The 20,545-nt window shown below is 36.1% G+C and overlaps 1 protein-coding gene across 1 annotated transcript in view; it reads right to left on the bottom strand.

Moving 5' to 3' along the window:
• The window catches only part of LOC139708011 (sialidase-1-like), a 30,316-nt gene extending 11,947 nt beyond the window's left edge, over window positions 1–18,369 (bottom strand). The window contains exons 1-5 of the mRNA XM_071620002.1: window positions 18,358–18,369; window positions 16,691–16,877; window positions 15,175–15,437; window positions 13,929–14,111; window positions 8,468–8,687 (exon numbers count right to left, since the gene is read on the bottom strand). Coding sequence (XP_071476103.1) covers window positions 8,468–8,687; window positions 13,929–14,111; window positions 15,175–15,437; window positions 16,691–16,877; window positions 18,358–18,369 — 865 coding nt within the window. The remainder of the gene's footprint in view (window positions 1–8,467; window positions 8,688–13,928; window positions 14,112–15,174; window positions 15,438–16,690; window positions 16,878–18,357) is intronic.
• Between the last annotated feature and the right edge of the window lie 2,176 nt (window positions 18,370–20,545).

Below are 20,545 nucleotides of genomic sequence, written 5' to 3' on the forward strand. Positions count from 1 at the left end.
TGAGATATTGAGGTGTTGGATGTACACATTTTATGTACCACCTTCTCAGTATATATGGCAGTGGTCCGATGCAATAATTTCTGCGTGCATACCAATATCAGTAACACAAGGAATATTTTGCAGTTTCATTGAACAGTCTGTGTTGAAAGTATTCTTTTTTTTAAAGCAAAAAGTTGAAAAGTTGAGATTCCAGTACTGATTGTCCAATAGTCTTCTTGCATGTTACGCATCCTTGATTTCCTTTATTGTTGGTTTCGTTTTGGAAAAGTGATTTTGTAAATTCTCAGATCCATGGGGAATGTATTCACAGTATACATGTGCATGATAATTATGTAAGTGATTACTAGTAAACTGCAGGTGCCCAAGGGCAACAATCTAATTTGCATATTACGCGCGGCAAACCGCTCCAGTGTGCACAGCGTGCCGCTGCGGCAGAGTTTAGCGGCAAACCACTGCCGCTGCCGCTGCCGCAAAACCGCTCCAATGTAGGGTTGTAGTAGTAGTAGTTTATTCTTTAAGAATCACACCCGTCACACGGACGGCCGGCCTAAAAAGGCCTATGAGTGATACATGTATACATCAAACATTATAAGTAATACAAAATATATAAATGAATCATGTAAGACATACAGACAATAAAAAATAATTTAACATAACAAAAGAGAGAATATGGTGGGCTAAATAATACATAAAAGAGATATTCAGCTGTGGGAATATAATAAATTGTTACGGCACGTTAAAATAAGGTTGGCAAAACTGGCTACTTGACAGCACAGTGACTTTGATGACATTAAAAAAAGGAATTGTTGGTAAATAGGTAACTGAGGGAAGGTGGGATCTCTTTCTGATATAATACTGAATAATTGTGATCTGAAATCATCGTATGCCGAACAAATCATAAAACAATGAAACTCACCTTCTACATCACCAGAATTACAGATTATACAAAATCTTTCATTGTGTGGGACATTTTTATAACGTCCGGTTTTAAGGGCAATAGGGGCACAACCACTTCTAAACAGAGCTAATGCTCGCCTGTTAGATCTATTCTGACACTGCATAACATAATTAGAAGTATTCATAGAATGTTTAAAATTACGATATGTTCTGAGTTTGTTTCTGGATTGGGGAACTCTCCTTTTATCATCAAACCGTGAACATTTCCACTTATTTTCAACAAATAATTTACATGCTTTGGATACGGTGCTCACCTGTATGTGTACTAACAATCTCAGCCAATGGTTCAACATGCATACACTGCAGTTTTGCAAATAATTGTTTAACCTTATAACACCAATTCTTAATACCATGATTTGCCAGGGACTTTGACCACAAGAAAAATTTTCCAGGGTAATGGTCACTAGTATACTTACTCAGGTTACACCAAAGCCTAGCAATTGATTGACACTGATAAAAAAAAGGGGGATCCCAACCCATATCACCCATAACTGCATCATTAGGGGTATATTTCCCCACTCCAAGGTAGAAACGACATGTTCTATAAAAAACACTATTAATGGCTGAATATTCTTCTAAGCCCCAAATACCGCTTGCATATTGCAATATGGGCAAAATCATAGCATCATACAACTTTTTATAGGTCATAAACAGAGAACCACCAATCAATTTAAAATTACTACTAACCACTCTGAGGGCTCTAGTTGCAGATTGAGCCAATATCTTGGTTCCTTTTTGTAAACTTAAAAATTCATCAAACCACAATCCAAGATATTTATAGGAGTCAACAATATCAAGCTTTTGACCATTACAATAAAATAAAGATGTGGTTTTTGCTTGGGCTTTTCTCCTGAAATGTACAATTTGAGTTTTTAAAGTATTAAATTCGATCCTCCACTTCTGAGCCCACAAACATATACAGTTGTACTATCAAGCTTCAACTGAAGGTCATTTTCATTGTCAGCAATTACCACAATGTCATCTGCATACATAAGCATATCAATGTTTGTATCTAACACCTGGATACCTCTGTTACACAGCCTCACACTATCAACTATATCATTAATGAAAATATTTAACAGGACTGGGGACAAAAGACAACCTTGTTTTACCCCTAGATCCACATTAAAAAAATCAGTAAGGTTACCATTCACATTTACAGTACATTTGGTATCTTGATAAAGAGCCTTTATGGAGTTATACAACTTGCCATGAACACCAATAGACCTCAGCTTGTACCATAACAAAATCCTATTAACAATAACATGATCAAATGCTTTTTTTGCATCAATAAAGCAAACAAAAGTATCTTTTTTACACAGCTTTCTGTTTTCAATTATAGAATAGAGGCTATATAAGTGCTCAAGACAACTCCTTTTCTTTCGAAACCCGTACTGTTCCTCATTAATAACACCTTCTTTTTCAAGGAAATTAATCAATCTTTCTTTTATGATATCACAACAAATCTTACATATCACAGATATCAATGTAATACCTCTGTAACTTAAAGGTTCACATTCATCCATACCAGGTTTAAGAATTGGATGAATAATACCTTTTTGCCATATCTGTGGGGAAATACCATGTTCAAAACAAAAAGAGTATAAAGCATGCAGGAACTGAATAGAAACTTTATTTTTTACTACCTCAGCAATAAAACCATCTATTCCTGCTGCTTTATCTAATTTTGCTCTGTTTACTGCTGAAGTTACCTCTGATAATCCAATAGGATGATTCAGATCATCTCCCCGTGAATCAATTTCCTGAACATTTAATTCCAACTCCAATAATTTCTTTTTTATACCAAACAAAAAATCATTGTCAAAACCAGCATCATTATCAGTAAAAAGAGAGGAGAAATCATTTTGCCATTGTACTCAATACAATATCAAAATTCTCCGTTATTTCTCCATCACTATTGACTACCTCCACAGGAATTTTATAACACCTGTTACTTTCATCTGAGCCAATCTTCCCTATCTCCTTCCAAAAACTACTAGAGTCTTTATTAACCATTGCATCCAATGCATTAATTTTTCTATGCTGATATGCTCTTTTTGCTTGACGTACAGCTTTATCAAAATTTCTATGTACAGCTTTATAATCATCAAACTTCATCTTTCTACCATAAGCATTTTTACATTTCAACCATTCTTTTTGTTTACATTTCACTCTATTCCACAAGGATTGGAGATTTTCATCCCACCATGCTTTAGGAGTGTGAGGGAGACCTTTTACGGGTCTATTGGTTTTCTTTTTCCTACAATGCCTGTGTACTGCATTTTGCAGAACTTTTTCAAATTCACCATATACTTCATCCAAATGCTCTTGTGATGGTACACCATCTGCTAATCTTCTCAAAAGAGAATCTACTGCATTTTTACTTTCCTCATCACACATAAATCTATCATTTATATCATTTAAATGATACAGTTTAGACAGATTTTGAGGACTAGAATTAACAGGCTCTGTGCATTTGGCTCTATCACCTGAAGGATTTCTGTCGAGTGACCAGCATAGAATAGAATGGTCAGGAATTGAACCTAACACTGGAATAGAATGCTTGTCAATTGACTCTGCAACGAGCAGAACATAAAAATTGGAGTATAGGTTTAAATCATGGTAGGGTACTATACAGTAATCCACAACTGAACTTCCTTTATAAGACACACAAGTAAAATTATCATTTGTATATCTACCATTTAGGCAGCACAAATTTGACGAAACACAAAAATCCATTTCTTCCTTGAGAGTTTGTTTCAAAGTCAATAGTCTTTCTTTGTCTAATGCAATCTATGCCTTCGATAATATCTGATAAATCTCCATTTCTCGCATTAAAATCTCCACAGATTTGAATTTTACCACAATCTTTGTATTTGTATACTCCGGAAAGTAGCTTATCGAAAAATTCTTCACCATGTCCCCCTCTGCTTGAGTTTTCTGGGGGTAAGTAACAGACGCAACATATCCTTTCCTTGCTTGTCTTTCAACTGCAGCCATAATATCCCCTCATATGATTTCTCCAAACATTTAACCGAGCAATACTGAAGCACGCGACGATGTATCAAGCAGCCGACTCCTCCAGATCCTTTCCTTGCATTTTTGTGCAATTGTAACCGGTTTATGCCCAAACCAAATGTAGTTGCTAACTTGAATTGATTGACTTTCAAGAAGATGAGTTTCCACCAAACAAATAATATCAAAATCACACTTCGCTAAAATGGTTTTCCTCAATGAACATGAATCAGACCAACCACCAACATTCCAGCAGCCAATGTTTAACTGACAAGAGCCGTCGCTATCCTACGCTATCTCCTTGGTGGCTCCTTCCACTTCCGCTTGGGGGCCAGCGTTTGGCTTCTTGTATTCTACTCCGTCAATGAAAAGTTTGTCGTGCCGGAAGAACATTTTCTTTCCTGCTTTGAAGGCCTCAGAAGCTACAAATTTCAGTTGCTGCCTCGCTTTACGATCAGACAAGGTCTCATCCTGCTTGATGTACAACTGTGACTTTGCCTCACAAAGTTTGCCTTTGGCCCGTAGGATCCTATCTCTCACCTCGATTGAGCTGACTTTGAAGATGATAGGTCTGGCAGCCCCATCACTCCTTCTTTTTCCAACTCTGTGGGCTACTTCCACCTTTGCATCAATGCCTAGCTCGCCTTTCAAGACACTGTTGACTATTGCGGCAGGGATCTCATCCTTTTTCTCTGGACCATGGTTGCAGAGAAGCAGGTTACATCTGCGAGAGTGACGCTCTAGGTTGTTATTGACGACCTGCAGATTGTCAATTTTTTTTTCATGCATGCAGACATGTTCTTTGCGAGAGCCTTTACTAATTTTTCTCAACTTCATCGCTTCTTGCTGCTTCGAAGTCAATCGAGTCTTTCAGCTCAGCTTGTGCAGTTTTAAGTTCCTGGATACACTGCTTCATTGATTCCTGGCCATCTAAATTGGATCTAAGTGCCTGTCTGACATATGATTTGAAGTCAGAATCGTCCGCTACATTGCCCGCGCTCATATGTCGTGGCTTTGCTTTATCCCTACTGCCGCCAGCGCCGCCGGCGGAGCGATCACGCAGCTCCACACTGGACCCGAATACTGGCTCCCACAGTAACACAAGACGCAATACGTCGGACTGGGCGAGCTGTTTTCACCGAAGACACGTTTGTGGCGCAACAACAACTCTAGTGAATTCGTCAGTTAATAGGGATTCATAAAAGTTACAGACTGAACAAACGAAAAATGACACCTTTTTTTACCGATATGTGAACACTCCCAAGATCGCACGGATGTCATCAACAGGAGAAATTCAGCAATTTGTCGGGGTAGAAAGAGCGAACAGGACACTATGCAAAGCCGCCATTGTACGCTCTTTGATGCTAAGTGCCATAGCACTGTGACTCCTCTCAGACTGGCGCCACCTTTTGGCCGGGAAAAGAGAGGAACGTATTTTTTTGATCGAAGTGAAATGGTTTTATCAGAGTGAAATGGTTTTATCAGAGTGAAATGGTTTTAGTGCAGTGAAATGGTTTCGTCAGAGTGATATGGTACGCCAAAGTGAAATGATTCTTTTTACGGAAAGAAGAAATGATTTATTTTTTTTCTTGAAAAGTGAAATGAATTTTTGTGAAAAGTCAAATGTTTTTGGTTAAAAAGTGAAATACATTTTGTGAAGAGTGAAATGAATTTTTATTTTAAAGTGAAATGTATTTTTGTGAAAAGTGAAATGTATTTTTATTTAAAAGTGAAATGCATTTTTGTGAAAAGTGAAATGAATTTTTATTTATAAGTGAAATGTATTTTTATTTAAAAGTGAAATGTATTTTTGTGAAAAGTGAAATGAATTTCTATCTAAAAGTGAAATGTATTTTTGTAAAAAGTGAAATAAATATTGGTGAGTGAAATGTATTTGTTAAAAGTGAAATGAATATTGGCTGGAGTGAAATGAATTTTGTATTGTTTCCCTAATGGCGTTCCATAGTGCTGGTCACATGATGGAAGGCGAAGAAATCTTCATCAAAAAATACCTCTTTATAAAGACAGAGCGTGTTGTAAGTGCATGTGCAGCCAAAACCGGGGTTAGTTTGCCCAATGAGCTATCCTATAATGCATCTAAAACGCTGCTTTGCGCACGGGCACCTACGTATTGGTGATACCCTCAATTGTGACCCGCTACGACAAAAAGACCCTAAAGTCATTGACAGCTGAGCCGAGAAAATTGAGTTCGAAGTTACATCATCAAAATTGGTCAAAACAATCGGATTTCTGTTTTGGGCATAATTTTGTAGTCTAATGTTTTGTCTATCATCTGCCAAAATTTCGAAGCTAAATGATCAAAGGAAAGGCAAGAAATCAGCATTTTTCTTGGTCATAATTTTCCAACTTTCATCGTAACAGAAACGTGTGCGGAGATTTGGATTTAGCGCCGCAGCTAGACTCCGCCCACAGCAACAAGGGAGTGATCTTATTGGTCAGTGTGTGGCATCCTGATTACTGATTGGTCTTGAGTAGACCGCTGGCACTAAGCTTGAATGAACATCGCGGAGGTCGCTGGGAACGTACTTTCTATTGTCAAGTGGTGAAAACTGTCTCTCCTCCCCTTGATCATGATAGCGTCGGAAGGATAATTTTGAAGGCGTTTTTCTTGAACTCTGATTTCCTCAACCACTTGACATGCGCTAATAAAATCATCGATATCTCCTAAACCGAGTACTTTTATGAGTTGTGCCTTATATGAAATTAAAGTAGAAGAGTAAGGAAATAATGTCATGCCATTTTCAGAAAATTGTCCCCTCCCGACTTTCGGATCCTTTTGTTGTAGCGGGTCACAATTACTTTCAGGCAAGACATTTCATAATATAAATGAGAAGTCAGTAAATTTGAACAAAGCATTTGTAAGTTTGAGGATGACAGCACCAAGCTGGAACTGAATAAAACATTACTGAGTCTGAACAAAACCATCAAGCCTGTGGAAATGCAAATCAAGATTAAAAGAGACAATAGACTATGCAACCAGAGGTTCATGGGTCCCTTTTACAACCCTGAAATTCTGCTTTTAAGCTGGTATGTTGCAGAGGTAGGTAATTCAGATCTTTCCTCCAAATTATATAAATGGAAACTTCTTTATTATGGAGAGGAAAAATAAATACATGTACTAAAGATTTCCAATGAATTTATTTGGACCATGAACAAATTCCATTTGTTATTCTCAGTACAAAAGGGAGCAGATTCTCAAGTAAAATGGAATTCAGATTTTTATTTCTTCCTTAAATGTTAAAGGGGTATTACCATAAGATTTCATACACAATGTTGGGAGACACTGTTCAATCAAGCAAAAGTTTGTGAAGTTTGCAAAAGGGATATAATATATATATATATACAAGTTACAACCCTTAAGCCTGAAACCAAAACTTGGCCATTCACATTGTTATTGCACACATCATAACCAAGCCGTTAAAGATGTCTGATAAAAGAGAAAACAATCCATATTTATATAATACTGGATTTCTTTCGTGGTATATCAGATATATTGCATTCATCAACATGAATATTGCACGAGTCGAAGACTCGTGCAATGTTCATGTTGATGAATGCAATATATATCTGATATACCAGGAAAGAAATCCAGTATTATTATTATTATTATACATACAAACCACTTTCCATGACAACACCACATTCAATTTCCAAAAGAAAAAAAAATGAAAAAGGGTTTCACTCACCATTGTTTACAAAATCTAACCTTTCAACTTGTATACAGACGTGTATCTCCGCACAGTACAGTACAGTACAGAGCATATCAGCGAGCGACTGCCGCAGACAGCACAGACGATTTACGTGTACTCCTATGGCATTTCTCAACCTCATCGCGCAATGCCACTGCACTTTGCTTTCTTTGCAAGCGATACTGCGCATGCATATAAAGAAACATTTGAGTGCGATATTGACAGCAGAGTACAATATTGGAAACAATATTGTACTATTTTTCTCCATTGATACGGGTAATAAAAATGCATAGGACAGGTATTATTCTAACAATATTGTATGTCATTAAGCAAAGCAGGAATATTGATACATGGTTTTATTGTATCGAAAAAGTGGCTTGCATGTAAAATAATTTGCTATATGTGCTTAACAACACTGTAATCTGCTATCACAAGAGATGAGATATCATCAATATCTAATCAGATAAACACAGTGACACCATCAGTTTGTATCCTTTATCAGATCTACTCCAGTTCTAAAAAAAAATCCTGCAAATTCTCTTCCATCACAATTTCTTTCATTTCCAAAGAGATAATTCTTATTTGATTATTGAATAGAACTACTCATTACTTCTTTATATATCCTTAAATAAACATCTGTTTCTTTCATGAAACATGAAACTGTTAGAACATATATTTATTAATGCACATATTATCAGTGAGTTTGTAAAAATCTGTTTTTGTATAAAAGTTTGAAAATACAGATTCCTTTGTGAATTTAAGAAAAAGATTTCTTTTTCACTCACGACTGCCTTCATTCTCTGGATTGGTGAAGAACAGAACTCCATTGTGGTAGAGGATGGAAGCAGCCACTGTAGGGTCAACCAAGGTTGTGTCAAACCGCAGGTCATCCACTTTGAAGGTCGACGCCCCATCGTAGCTCATCATGATCATTCGACAGTGACAGTGGTACTGGTACTGGTTTCTCACGTTGACCATGATCGATCCATCAGGCATTTCTATTGGCTGATTGAAGAGCAGAACAGATTCCTTTTGAATACACTCACATGGTTGTTCCAATTAAATGCATCTGTGCTACCAGTTCTCAGTTTCTTAAACAACTGAGCCGACAGAACTTATGACATTGTTGTTTTTGAAAATATCAAAAGGATTTGAGCAGCACGTTAAACTGAATATGAATCCTCTGGCTGTGTAAAATTTTTCACTATTAAGTATAAAGTATGTGCACGAATAGTATCTTTATATCAGGAAAGAGACAGCCCTCTCGATGGTCTCGCACAGAAGACCAAAGAGGTCGCCACGAAAACCGCCAAGTAGATAATGCTCTATCACGGGAACGGTATGAGACAGACTTCCCTCCTGCCGAGAAACTGACCCATCGAAGAAGCAACAGCCTCCCCCGGAGAACACGGAGTAGCAGCAGAACAGCATCTTCTACGTCTTCATACCGACACCATGCTGGTCCACGGAGAGATCACGAGGACAGCAGCAACATACGATCTTCGGATGCAGCGAACCCCCAACAGCTGGAATCCACCGCTGCGTTTCGTCCCGCTGAACAGAAGTCAGAGACAGCTGATCAGACCGCACCCCCAAAACCGTCCAATCAGCAGCAATCAAAAATTACGCAATTCATCGAGCAAGCTAGGCAACACAGCGACGCTATTCGCGAACACAATGGAAAGCCAGCTGACACCAGCGCACTGAGCGACCAACACTCAGCTGACAACAGTGCCTGTTCTGAAGAAGACGAGTCCGAATCAGGTGAATATTCAGAGTGCGAGGAAGATAACATCACTCAGCGCCAGTCTGATCTCTCGGCAGAGTCTCCAGAAACAGGAAAAGTGCGTGGTAAAGTGAACCAGACATCTAAAAGAAAGCAGAAACCCAAGAAGAAAACTGCGAAAAAAAGATGAAAGCATCCACCTCCTAAATGTCTTCTTCTTTATGTCATTTGCTTAGTCTGAATGTGAGAGGATTAAGGAACAAACTTAAACGAACTCAGATATATAAATGGTGTAAACAGCAAAAAGTAAACATAATGTTTTTGCAAAAAACATACTGGACAAAAGATATGGAGACAATTATCCAAAGTGAATGGAGAGGTAAATGCTTCTTCTCACATGGAACCAATCACTCTTGTGGTGTGGCGATATTTATAGATAATAGATTTAACATAGAAATAAATAAGATAGATTCACAAAATGATGGAAGAACTCTACTTTTAGATGCTAAGATAGAAGGTTATGATGTTATCTTAGTAAATGTTTATGCACCCGCTAAAAAGATGAAAAGAGAAAGTTTCTTTATGAAAATTGATAAATGGTTGAGTTATTATACTTCAGAAAATGAAGTCCATCTTATTGTAGGTGGGGATATGAATTGCATTCTCGATATAAATAAAGATGTGCGTGGTAGTCAAAGCTCATATTATAAGACACCACAAAGTTTGCGCCAACTTTGTAAAGAAAGAAAACTGATTGACGTGTGGAGAAATACTCATACCGACATCAGACAATTTACTTGGAGAAATTTGTCATTAAATGTAGCATCAAGACTTGACTACTGGTTAGTCAGTAAAAATGCACAGGCAAAAGTTCTGTCAAATGATATAAGACCATGTTATAAAGCTGATCATAGTGCTATTTCTCTTAAGTTAAAGATTTCAAATATTTTTAAAGGTCCAGGGTGTTGGAAAATGAACACAGAAATATTAAAGGATGAAATATATCAACAAAAAGTTAAATCGCTCATCAGAAGCATTTCAGGTAATGCATGTTTTTCCTTTACACAGGTATGGGAACTCATAAAGATTAAAGTATGTGAGTTCATGCAAAAGTTCTGCAAAGATAGAGCTTTAAGAAAGAAAGAAGCAAAATTATGCTTAGAACAAAGATTCAGTGAACTTCAGAGAATGATTGATGTAGACAGTGACGTCAAGATACTGAAAGAGTATATATATGTTAAGAAAGAACTTGAACAGGTTAATGAAAGAGAATGTAGAGGCGCAGCTGTTAGAGCAAGAGTTAGGTGGCTGGAAAAAGGGGAAAAGTGTACGAAGTATTTTCTAGGCTTAGAAAAATATAAATCAGAAAGAAAAGAGATGAACCAGTTGTTTTCAGTAGAAAAAGACAGATGTTTAACTGAACAAACAGAGATACTACAAGAAGTAGTGAAATTTTATTCACTGTTATATAAGAAATCTAATGCTGATGAAAATAAGCAAAATCAGTATATAAACTCAGTTCAAATTCCTTCATTGAGTGAAGAGGGAAAGAATAAATGCGAACGTCTGCTTACAATTGCTGAATGCACACGTGCGGTTTTTTCAATGAATAAAAACAAATCACCCGGTTCTGACGGTATACCTATAGAATTCTATCAAACTTTTTGGGATGAAATTCAATTTGTATTGTTAAATTTTCTTAATGAATGTTTCAAAAAGAAAGAAATGTCCGAAACTCAAAAAAATGGACTCATAACATTGATCTATAAAAAAGGAGATCAGCGATATTTAGAAAATTGGAGACCAATTACACTGTTGAACTGCGACTACAAGATAATTGCCGCAGTTTTAGCCACACGCTTGCAATCAGTGATTAGTGAAATTGTAAATGAAGATCAAACTGGTTATATAAAAAATCGATTATCCGCTTTTAATATACAAATGACAATCGATGTTATTGAATATATGAAAAGAAAGGGAATAGATGGTGCAATAATGATGGCAGATTTTTCAAAAGCTTTTGATGTAATTGATTTTGATTTTGTGTTATTGTGTTTAAACAAGTTTAATTTTGGTAATATTTTTCAGACATGGATAAAAATACTGTATACAGATATTCGCAGCTCAGTGTTAGTAAATGGCTGGATATCAGAGTCTTTCTCAATACAAAGAGGCATTAGACAAGGATGTCCACTTTCAGCTTTACTCTTTGTGCTTGCTGCAGAATTTATGTCGACCCGAATAAGAAATAACAAGTGTATAAATGGTATTTCTGTTTTACAAATGGAGGAAAATTTTGAAGTAAAATTACTACAATATGCAGACGACACTTTATTTTTTGTTTCAGATAAACAATCATTAGAAAAAGTAAGTGAAGAGTTGGAATTATTTGGAAATGTAGCAGGACCAAAACTGAATAAGAGTAAAACATCTGTTATGTGGCTGGGAGCTGCCAAGTCAAAATGGTCACTCGATGATCTTGATTTAGTGTGGACAGACACACCCACAAAGTACCTAGGGTTTTATGTTTCACCTGATATGAATAACGCACGAGCATTGAATTGGGAAAACAAACTTACGAAATTGCAAAGACTTTTGGATAATTGGAGAAAAAGAACACTTACTCTTTTTGGTAGATTGATTATTGTCAAAACCTTTGCTTTAAGTCAAATAGTTCATATACTTATGGTTGACACAATTCCTGAGAAAATATTGAAACGATTGAATAATCTGTTATATATTTTTATTTGGCAAGGAAAAACTGAAAAAGCGAAACGAACTATTATGATTAAAGAGTTTGAAAAAGGAGGCGTTAATATGATCGATCTTTTTAAGCAAAAACTCAGTTTCCGATTGAGATGGCTTGGTCGCACTATAGGTGCAACGAAAGGAACATGGGGTAAAATGTGTTTTTATTGGTATAACTTTTTCGGTGGATTAGAATTGTTGCTAAATTCTAATTTGGATTGTTTGAATATGAAGAGAATAAGTAAAGATCAACTCCCATTGTTTTATATTGAAATATTAGAAGCTTGGTTAATGATAAAGAATGATATTTGTTTAAAATTTCAACCCATGGTACACGGAGTACAATATGAAATTTTGTGGCATAATAAAAATGTAACCTTTCATAGAAAGACCTTATTTTATGATGGTTGGTATCAAAGTGGAATTGTATTTTTTAAAGATTTTTTTAAGAATGGTAAGTTTATATCCATTCCAGAAATTTTGTATAACTTAAAGGACAGAAAAGTAAGCAAACATTAATTTTTGACTATATTTTATTACGCCAGGCTATCCCAAAAGCATGGATAAGTAATTACGAGGAATCATGTATAAAGATTCATAATAGGTTATTGGAAATTCCTAAAATAAGAATAGGAAGAAGAGAGCAGAAAAGAAGCATTCAAGATGTTTCAACCAAACAGTTTTACAAACTATTGCGTACACAATGTCCAGATAGTAACAGATGTTGTATATACTGGGAAAAGATATTCGACTCATCATTTGATTGGATGAATATATTCAAAAGAAACTTGTGTTATTGTAAAGAAAACAAATTGAAAGAATTTAATTTTAAGATTTTGTATAATCTACTACCAGTAAAAAAGAATTTGTACAGATGGCAAATCAAAAGAGATGGAATATGTGAGCATTGCGGTGTAGATGAAGATAATCTACATGCGTTTATTGAGTGTAAATTGAATAAGTTTTTCTTTTCGTATCTAACAGTTATAATCAAAATTATATATAAAGTTGATTTTAAGATAACAGGAATGCATCTGTTAAAAGCTCATACAGAGACTGAATTAGATTTGTTTTTGACAATTGCCTTTTGGTGTATTTATAAATATATACTGTTAAGAAATAAAACCGGAAAAGAATGTCGTGAAACTAATTTGCAACATTTGTTTGGAAGAGAAATTTGTAAAAGAATAGAGGAAGATCTGAATAGTAAGAAAACATATTATAATTTACCAAAGCAAATGAAGTATATTGTGTAAATAGTTTGTGGTTTCCTTTGATGTCAGGAACCCCTTTTGAAGCTCATTGTATTTTTTTTTCCATTTTTTGTATAATGTGATATAAAATGTTGAATTATGGAGGCAATAAATACCCTGTTGGGGTCAAAAAAAAAATCTTTATCTTATTATATCACATTCATCATTTCATCTCTAGTTTATTTACATACATCTTTTTTTCTTTTACAAATTGCTACAAGTTGCTTGAGTACATTCTAGTTTGTGTTCAAGTGTTTTTCCAGCTTTTATTCCCCTACCAAGTATAATGTAAACCTGATGGCACTTTGCACACACTCTTCATAAAGTTTGAAGATTCCACATTCTCCAAAGTCTAAAGTAATGATAAAACTATTTCAAAACAAACATATACATTGTATAACAGTAACTTGATCACTACATTTGTTTAAAAACAAAAAACAAACTGTGACTAGAAATAACTTGAAATACTCATTGCTGCACCTAGCACCCTTTTCCCATGCTCATATCTGGATTTCTTACCTGGCATTCGTCTGGTACAAAGTCACCCTTGACCTTTGCGGTATTGTAAGGGATGCCTTTGATCTCCCCTCCATACCTCCAAGTGTCACCATGGTCATCACTAAGAAGACAGAACATCCCGTCGCCTGGCAACGTGGAATGCCCACATACAATCAGTCGACCGATATTAGGAGCATACTTTTTCTGTAGTTTGGAATGAAATGGGAAATGTATCAAACATAAGAATAGATAGATTAGTACTTACTGCATACACCATAGGTTGTTTGGACATTATTTTGACAGAGTTGCAAGTGGTTGAACTCACGATAAGAACTCCTACCACTTTATTGAGAAATAAGTCCTTGTAATCTTTAGACTGATGTCTCAAGTGACTTATCCCAGTATTTTCTCCAACTGCTGGTAGTACTTTGTTTTTGTTTTGATGAAGAAAAAATATACACGTATACACTGCAAAACATGATCTATTCGGGGCATGAAATTTTTGCGTATTGGAGCCGACAGCCTGTAACGTGGCATGAAATTTTCGTGAATTGCCACTGGTGTTCAATGCATAAAGTGTAGACAAGAACTTTCGCGTGCATTTTATTTTTGCAAATCCTGGCACTCGGGAAATTCGCGAAATCAAAATGCACATGAACATTCCTCATTTTACAGTACATTAAATTACTGTTTCCCCTTCCCCCCCCCCAAAAAAAAAAAACCAACCAAACAAACAAACAGTACAGTATTGAGTCTTCTACAGTCCCTTATAAAGCAGGAGATATACCTCTCTAATGAAACAAGTATGTACTTCTCAACTTAATTTACATTTGGATGAAGTTCATTGACCTTTGACCAAGAGGGATTTTTTTTTCAGAAACCTTTTGCATGACAAAAGTAATAATAAATCTAGTTTTGGTTTCTTACATTAACTAATTTCCACAAGACTTTCTTCACTGACGTTTTAACTTATGTTGAAATTGAACATCGCCCTTTGACTTGACAAATATGCTTCTTTTTCTCTCTCTGGATAATCTTATCAACCAAACTCTGACATGTACCTTTAATTGTTCAAACATATCTTCCAACTAAATTGTTGTCTACCTATCTAGGACATACAGAAAGATGGGCAGACAAATAGACAGCTAGGAAATGTAATGCCTCCAGCAGCTTTTAATGGCAAAAGCATGAAAGGAAAGGGAAGATTGTGGATAGTTAAACAAGAATGAGACAATAAGGCAGATAGGAGAAAGAAAAGGTGGTTAACCTGGATCCCATAGCCTGGGCCTGGGGCAAACATCTTGGTGCCGATCTGCTTCGACAGGTTGTACGGCTTACTCCACGATATGCCATCATCCACACTTTTGATGTAGTACTGGACGGCCGTGTCGCACTTGTAGTAGTGGCCACAGATCTGGTAGAAGACAAAGATGGTCTGTGTGACGTCGTCAACTAGGACGGCACCCAGGCTGAGTCCATCCGGCAACTCTCCATCGTTCAGGACAAACACTTGCGGCTGCCATGAGAGACCTGTTCGATGACAAATAAGGAAACGTTCAAAAGCCAGTTCGTAATCAGCTCATCTATGCACATTTGAACAAGTGATATCAAAGTGATATAACGCAACATTGTCTGATGTAACAATCTATGGAATGCATGTTCAAACAAAGAATGAACTTGCACAGACTTGGTGACTAGAATGGCCCATCTGTGTACCCTTGAAAAGCATCCCTTTCACTGCTTCACATTGAAATAGCAGGCTTGCTGTCTGACAGCCCAAATGTGCTGGCAAACACCCTTTACACAGATTCTATGAATAATCATTTACTGTAAAACATGATATATTCGCGGCATGAATTTTTCGCGAATTGGAGCCGACGGCCTTTTTTGCGGCATGAAATTTTCGCAAACTGCCACTGGCATTCAATGCATATAGTGTAGACAAGAACTTTCGCGTGCATTTTAATTTCGCGAATCTTGGCGCTCGCGAAATTCGCGAAATTAAAATGCACGCGAAAATTCCTCGTTTTACAGTATATCGCAGATGCTTATCTCAATAAATTAAAAAGAACATGTCTGTTATCACAAATGACTTTTTTCTGCTCATGCGCAAAGTGGAACTGTGGACTGGCTTTATACTCCTTTCATAGGGAAGGTCGCTTTGAAACAGTTTCCAGATAATTATAAGAAAGGATGGTGCAGCTGATGAAAGGTGTCATTTCAACGGCATGCGACAAAACAAAAGCAGCCAAAAAAGAAATTGCATTTACTGTAGGTGTTCAAATGAGACCATGACTTATCATAACTGATAATCCATTTTTTTCAATAAATGACTTTATAGCTATGAATTCACCATCAGTCTACAATATCACTATTATTTTTGTCACAACCTGTATTTTTAGCAAATTCTCTCTGTTAGGCACTTACTTTCTGATAATTTTGTTAAAATGCCTTAACATCTGAAACAAAACAGAAATATACTCTAGAGGTTTTTTTTCAAAGTTTGGAGATCATGCAGTCTTCAAAACATTAATAATTTGTTTTTATTGTTGTTGTTCTTGCTTTCTTTTGGGAGGGGGGGGGGGGGGTTAAGAAGGACCAGATAAGTGCTTTCAAGAGCTCTTCTGTCCTACTTGAAATCTCATGTACACTGTGTACAGTATCATAGCTTGGATAAGAATTTTGAAGCATTCACTTAACCGACTTAAGAGATGCAGTCTGATTCACATTATTTGAAAAAAAAAACTAAGATCAAAATTGAAGATGAACAACTGCCATCACACCTTTGTCCTCGGACCTTCTCATTGCCAGGAATTTTGGGCCAGAGTCTGATCCACCGTTCTTCCTGGCCTCACAGATGGCGAGAAGGTTGCCCTTAGGGGTGTAGGAGAGGAGCGGGATGCGGTAGATTCCTACATTTTCTTGACCACTGATCCAGAGCAGCTGCTGGTCCATCACAATGGGGCTCACCTACAGGGGAAATCAGAGATCAACATACCTTAAACCATTATGGTCTCGTACATCAGCTTCCATGACCATTTCAACTGGAAAAATATAAATTCTGCCAAAACCCGGAAAAACAGGACTCAATGCCAAGTGATCTTCTACCTGTGAAAACATAATATGCTATCACATCCCCTTTCAATGTTATGCTTCTATGCACATATGAATACATAATTTATCTAAGATCAAAGTCCTCATTATTTTTATAATAAAATAATAATAAACGCAGCGGCAAAGGGCAAAGGTAGCATCATAACATTTTCAACAGTGCATCATGCATCAGTGGTTTTGCTTTAGGTTTACTGTCCATCCGCAATGACAATTCTATGGATAAGGCGGCAGATAAGGCATAGGCCCTATCCTCAAGCTGCTGGCTTATCAATATCATAACATTTCATAAACACTAACCACAGCACTGCAGTAAATAGAACCTTCCTGGTATTTGTAATTTGTAGCAATGACAATGCAACCCAATGTAGGGTATTATCAATACATCATCATGATCATCGACATCGATCATTGCACTTCTAAGTTCTAGTTCTACTCCTAGCTGGTCTAAAATAAAATGTTTGCATGTACTCTTTTCGACAGGAAATACGAGATTAAAATTACTTCTGTCTATATCAAACAGGGTCTACTGGTACACAAGTGTCATCCACATTACGCAGAATTGAAGCTAAATTTAAATTTGAGCCATGACAATGACCCAGCCAGTGCAAAGTTTCAATACTAGTAGTTTTGCACGTGTACGTGGGACTAAGGCAGACTTTTATAAATTTACAACTAACGGTAACGTTAGATCTATAGATTCTGAGCATCACGCAACGAATGCAAACCTCTTATTAAATGTTACTTTTAAAACTCTTACCGTTGTCAAACCTTCATCCCATGAAATGGTAAAAACTATTGCTAACAGCAGCAGTTTGAATACACAACCTTGAGACATTTTCACTCAAATTTGTCAACAACGAACAGTATAATACTGATGTAGGATCTTCGAGTGTGTGCATGCTGTCCGTAAACATTTGATCACGTGATAACTGGCAGACAGACGGTCATGTGATGCGTCATTTATTGATGAGAGGAGTGTAGTCTTCAAACTAGACCGAATACAGTCTGTATTTTTTCGTCGGGGATGTTGGCCTCAAGACTAGAATCTGTACGTCTGGCGTCACGGAATTGGAAACCTTCTCGGAGGAGCACCTTCTAAGTAAAACCAGGGAGGTGAGACGACACCTCCCTGGTAAAACACTGTTGACGCCTGGCTCAACGTGCAAATCGAAAAGTCCCTATTAAACTTTTCCAAAACAGACGGATTTTCTGTTTATCTTCAAACCTACCGTGTCTTTACAATAGGCTCAAAATTGTCCACGAAGTAGAAGACAAAACTATATGCTGTATGTGATGATTGAAGATCAGTGACAGGATATGTCTGATATGAGGTCACCTCCTTAGCCATGGCTGAGAAAAAAAGTTCAAACTCTTTGATGTACATGTACTGGCATTTTGTTTAATTATTAAACTGATTAGGCGTGCAATTGAGTGGATCAGTTTGTCCCGTTTGTGAGGAGTGATCACTCAAACACAAATGGGGATCTTCATCATTCTGGATATATACAAGCTATGACAAACTTTTTATAAGCAATGCTCATTTAATAAGGAATTTGATATGAAACAAACATTGCATGTGGTTATGTTTTAAGTTAAACATCTTTTGGTCTATCATGGATTCTGCACATTCGTTAGAAATTCTGCATCAGCACAAGTAGATTCTATGATCTGATAAAAACGTCAAATTCATCCCAACATTCATTCAAACATGCTCGCTCATATATTTCCTACTTTTTGTGCCTTAATAGTCCGAAAACTAAACATCAGATAACATTTTCATATATATGAGTAGTAGCTGAATAATGTAGAATTTATTGGAGGTGATTTGAATATGACAGCAAGAATCAGTTTCAGAAAATCCATAGTTTATTTTAAAGTTTAGTTCCAGATTTTGGTCAAATTTATACCCTCTGTACAAAATTGAACTATACACAGGAACCAACGATGTCTATGTGAGTGTGAGCTTACAATAACCCTGAACAATAGAAACAAACGAATACCACAAATATATGTACCACCTTTTCAGAGATCTGCTGACTAGGTTTCTGGTCTCTTGCTCCAAGGCACATGAATGCTTTATTAATAATTTTTGATGGCTTGCCCTGGGCACTGCCAGTCTGAATTCACGGTGAAGGGTAAAATGCATTCACATGAAAGAAGTAAGCAAATTGTATTCACGTGCTTGCATACACTACATTTCAGGATGAATAAAGACTAGCTGTGATGGGGGAATTTCTTATGAATAAATGTGAAATAGAGCATTCAAACCCTTGCCATTGTTCAAGACCATTGTCAAGGCATTAACCGCAGACTCTGTTACATACCAGTTGGCCCCAATGCAAAATCAAAGTTTTGTACAGAGGGGTTAAAATAGAACAGAATCTGAAACCTAACTTAAAAATAAATTCTTGATTTCATGAAACTGATTTATGCTTTCATTTTCAAATTACATTGTATATAAAAAACAAAACAAAAACAAAACTGTACACTACTCAGCTATTGCTCATAACAATGTCAGTTTATTAGATATATAACTTTTTTTTATCATTACTGATCAAAAGTGGGAAATGTTTTTTGTAACTTCTAGTATAAGTTTGGGGTTCTTTTGTGAATTTCCATCTGTCTATCCAGCCTGCCAGAATGCTATCAAGACGGATAGATGGATACAATGAATTTATAGATAGATAGATAGATAGATAGATAAATAGATAGATAGATAGATAGATTAGATAGATAGATAGATAGATAGATTAGATAGATAGATAGATAGATAGATAGAAAGATAGATAGATAGATAGATAAATAAACAGATAGATAGATAGATAGATGATAGACAGATAGATTGATAGATAGATAGATAGATAGATAGATAGATACTGTGTAGACAAGCACACACATACATCCATGCATATGCACATGCACACATACACACACACACATACAAACTTTCAAACAACTCCATTTCCAGCAACTTTGTTTCAGTAGTCATAAAAGTCACAGCACATACACCTGCAATTGTCATTCCACAGGATTTCCCTTCATTTGTATAACTGTATAATATATGAATAAATCTTTTACTGTATATGAATAAATCTTTTAATGTATTTGTATTTTTGTTGGAAATGAAATCAATGAAACAAAATTAAATGGAATGAAACATACATACATGCATACATACATACATACATACAATCATTAAAGTGTACTTTTGAATTATTCCCATGTCAAGTAAGAGTCAGTGGCCACCTGGTTTGCTGATATACATATATTTTCAAATGTCTTCTGGGAAGTAAATTACATAACTTCAAAATTGTTCTTTTCAACATTGTCATACATGTTCTTTAAAGAAGTAAAACAGTCATCACAATGATAAAAATAGAATCATAATTTTTAAAAAAAGGTAAAGAGAATAGCAATGCTTTACTTAACCATCAACATCAATCCCATCTGAATCACAGTCTTACCAATCGTTGTCACATGCAAAGTTGCTACAATGCAAGGAAATGAATTGTGTATAAATCCTC

This window comes from Diadema antillarum, unplaced genomic scaffold (genome assembly GCF_040938485.1).
Source record: "Diadema antillarum isolate AM-2024a unplaced genomic scaffold, OU_Dant_1.0 seq00001293_RagTag, whole genome shotgun sequence".
Lineage (NCBI taxonomy): Eukaryota > Metazoa > Echinodermata > Echinoidea > Diadematoida > Diadematidae > Diadema > Diadema antillarum.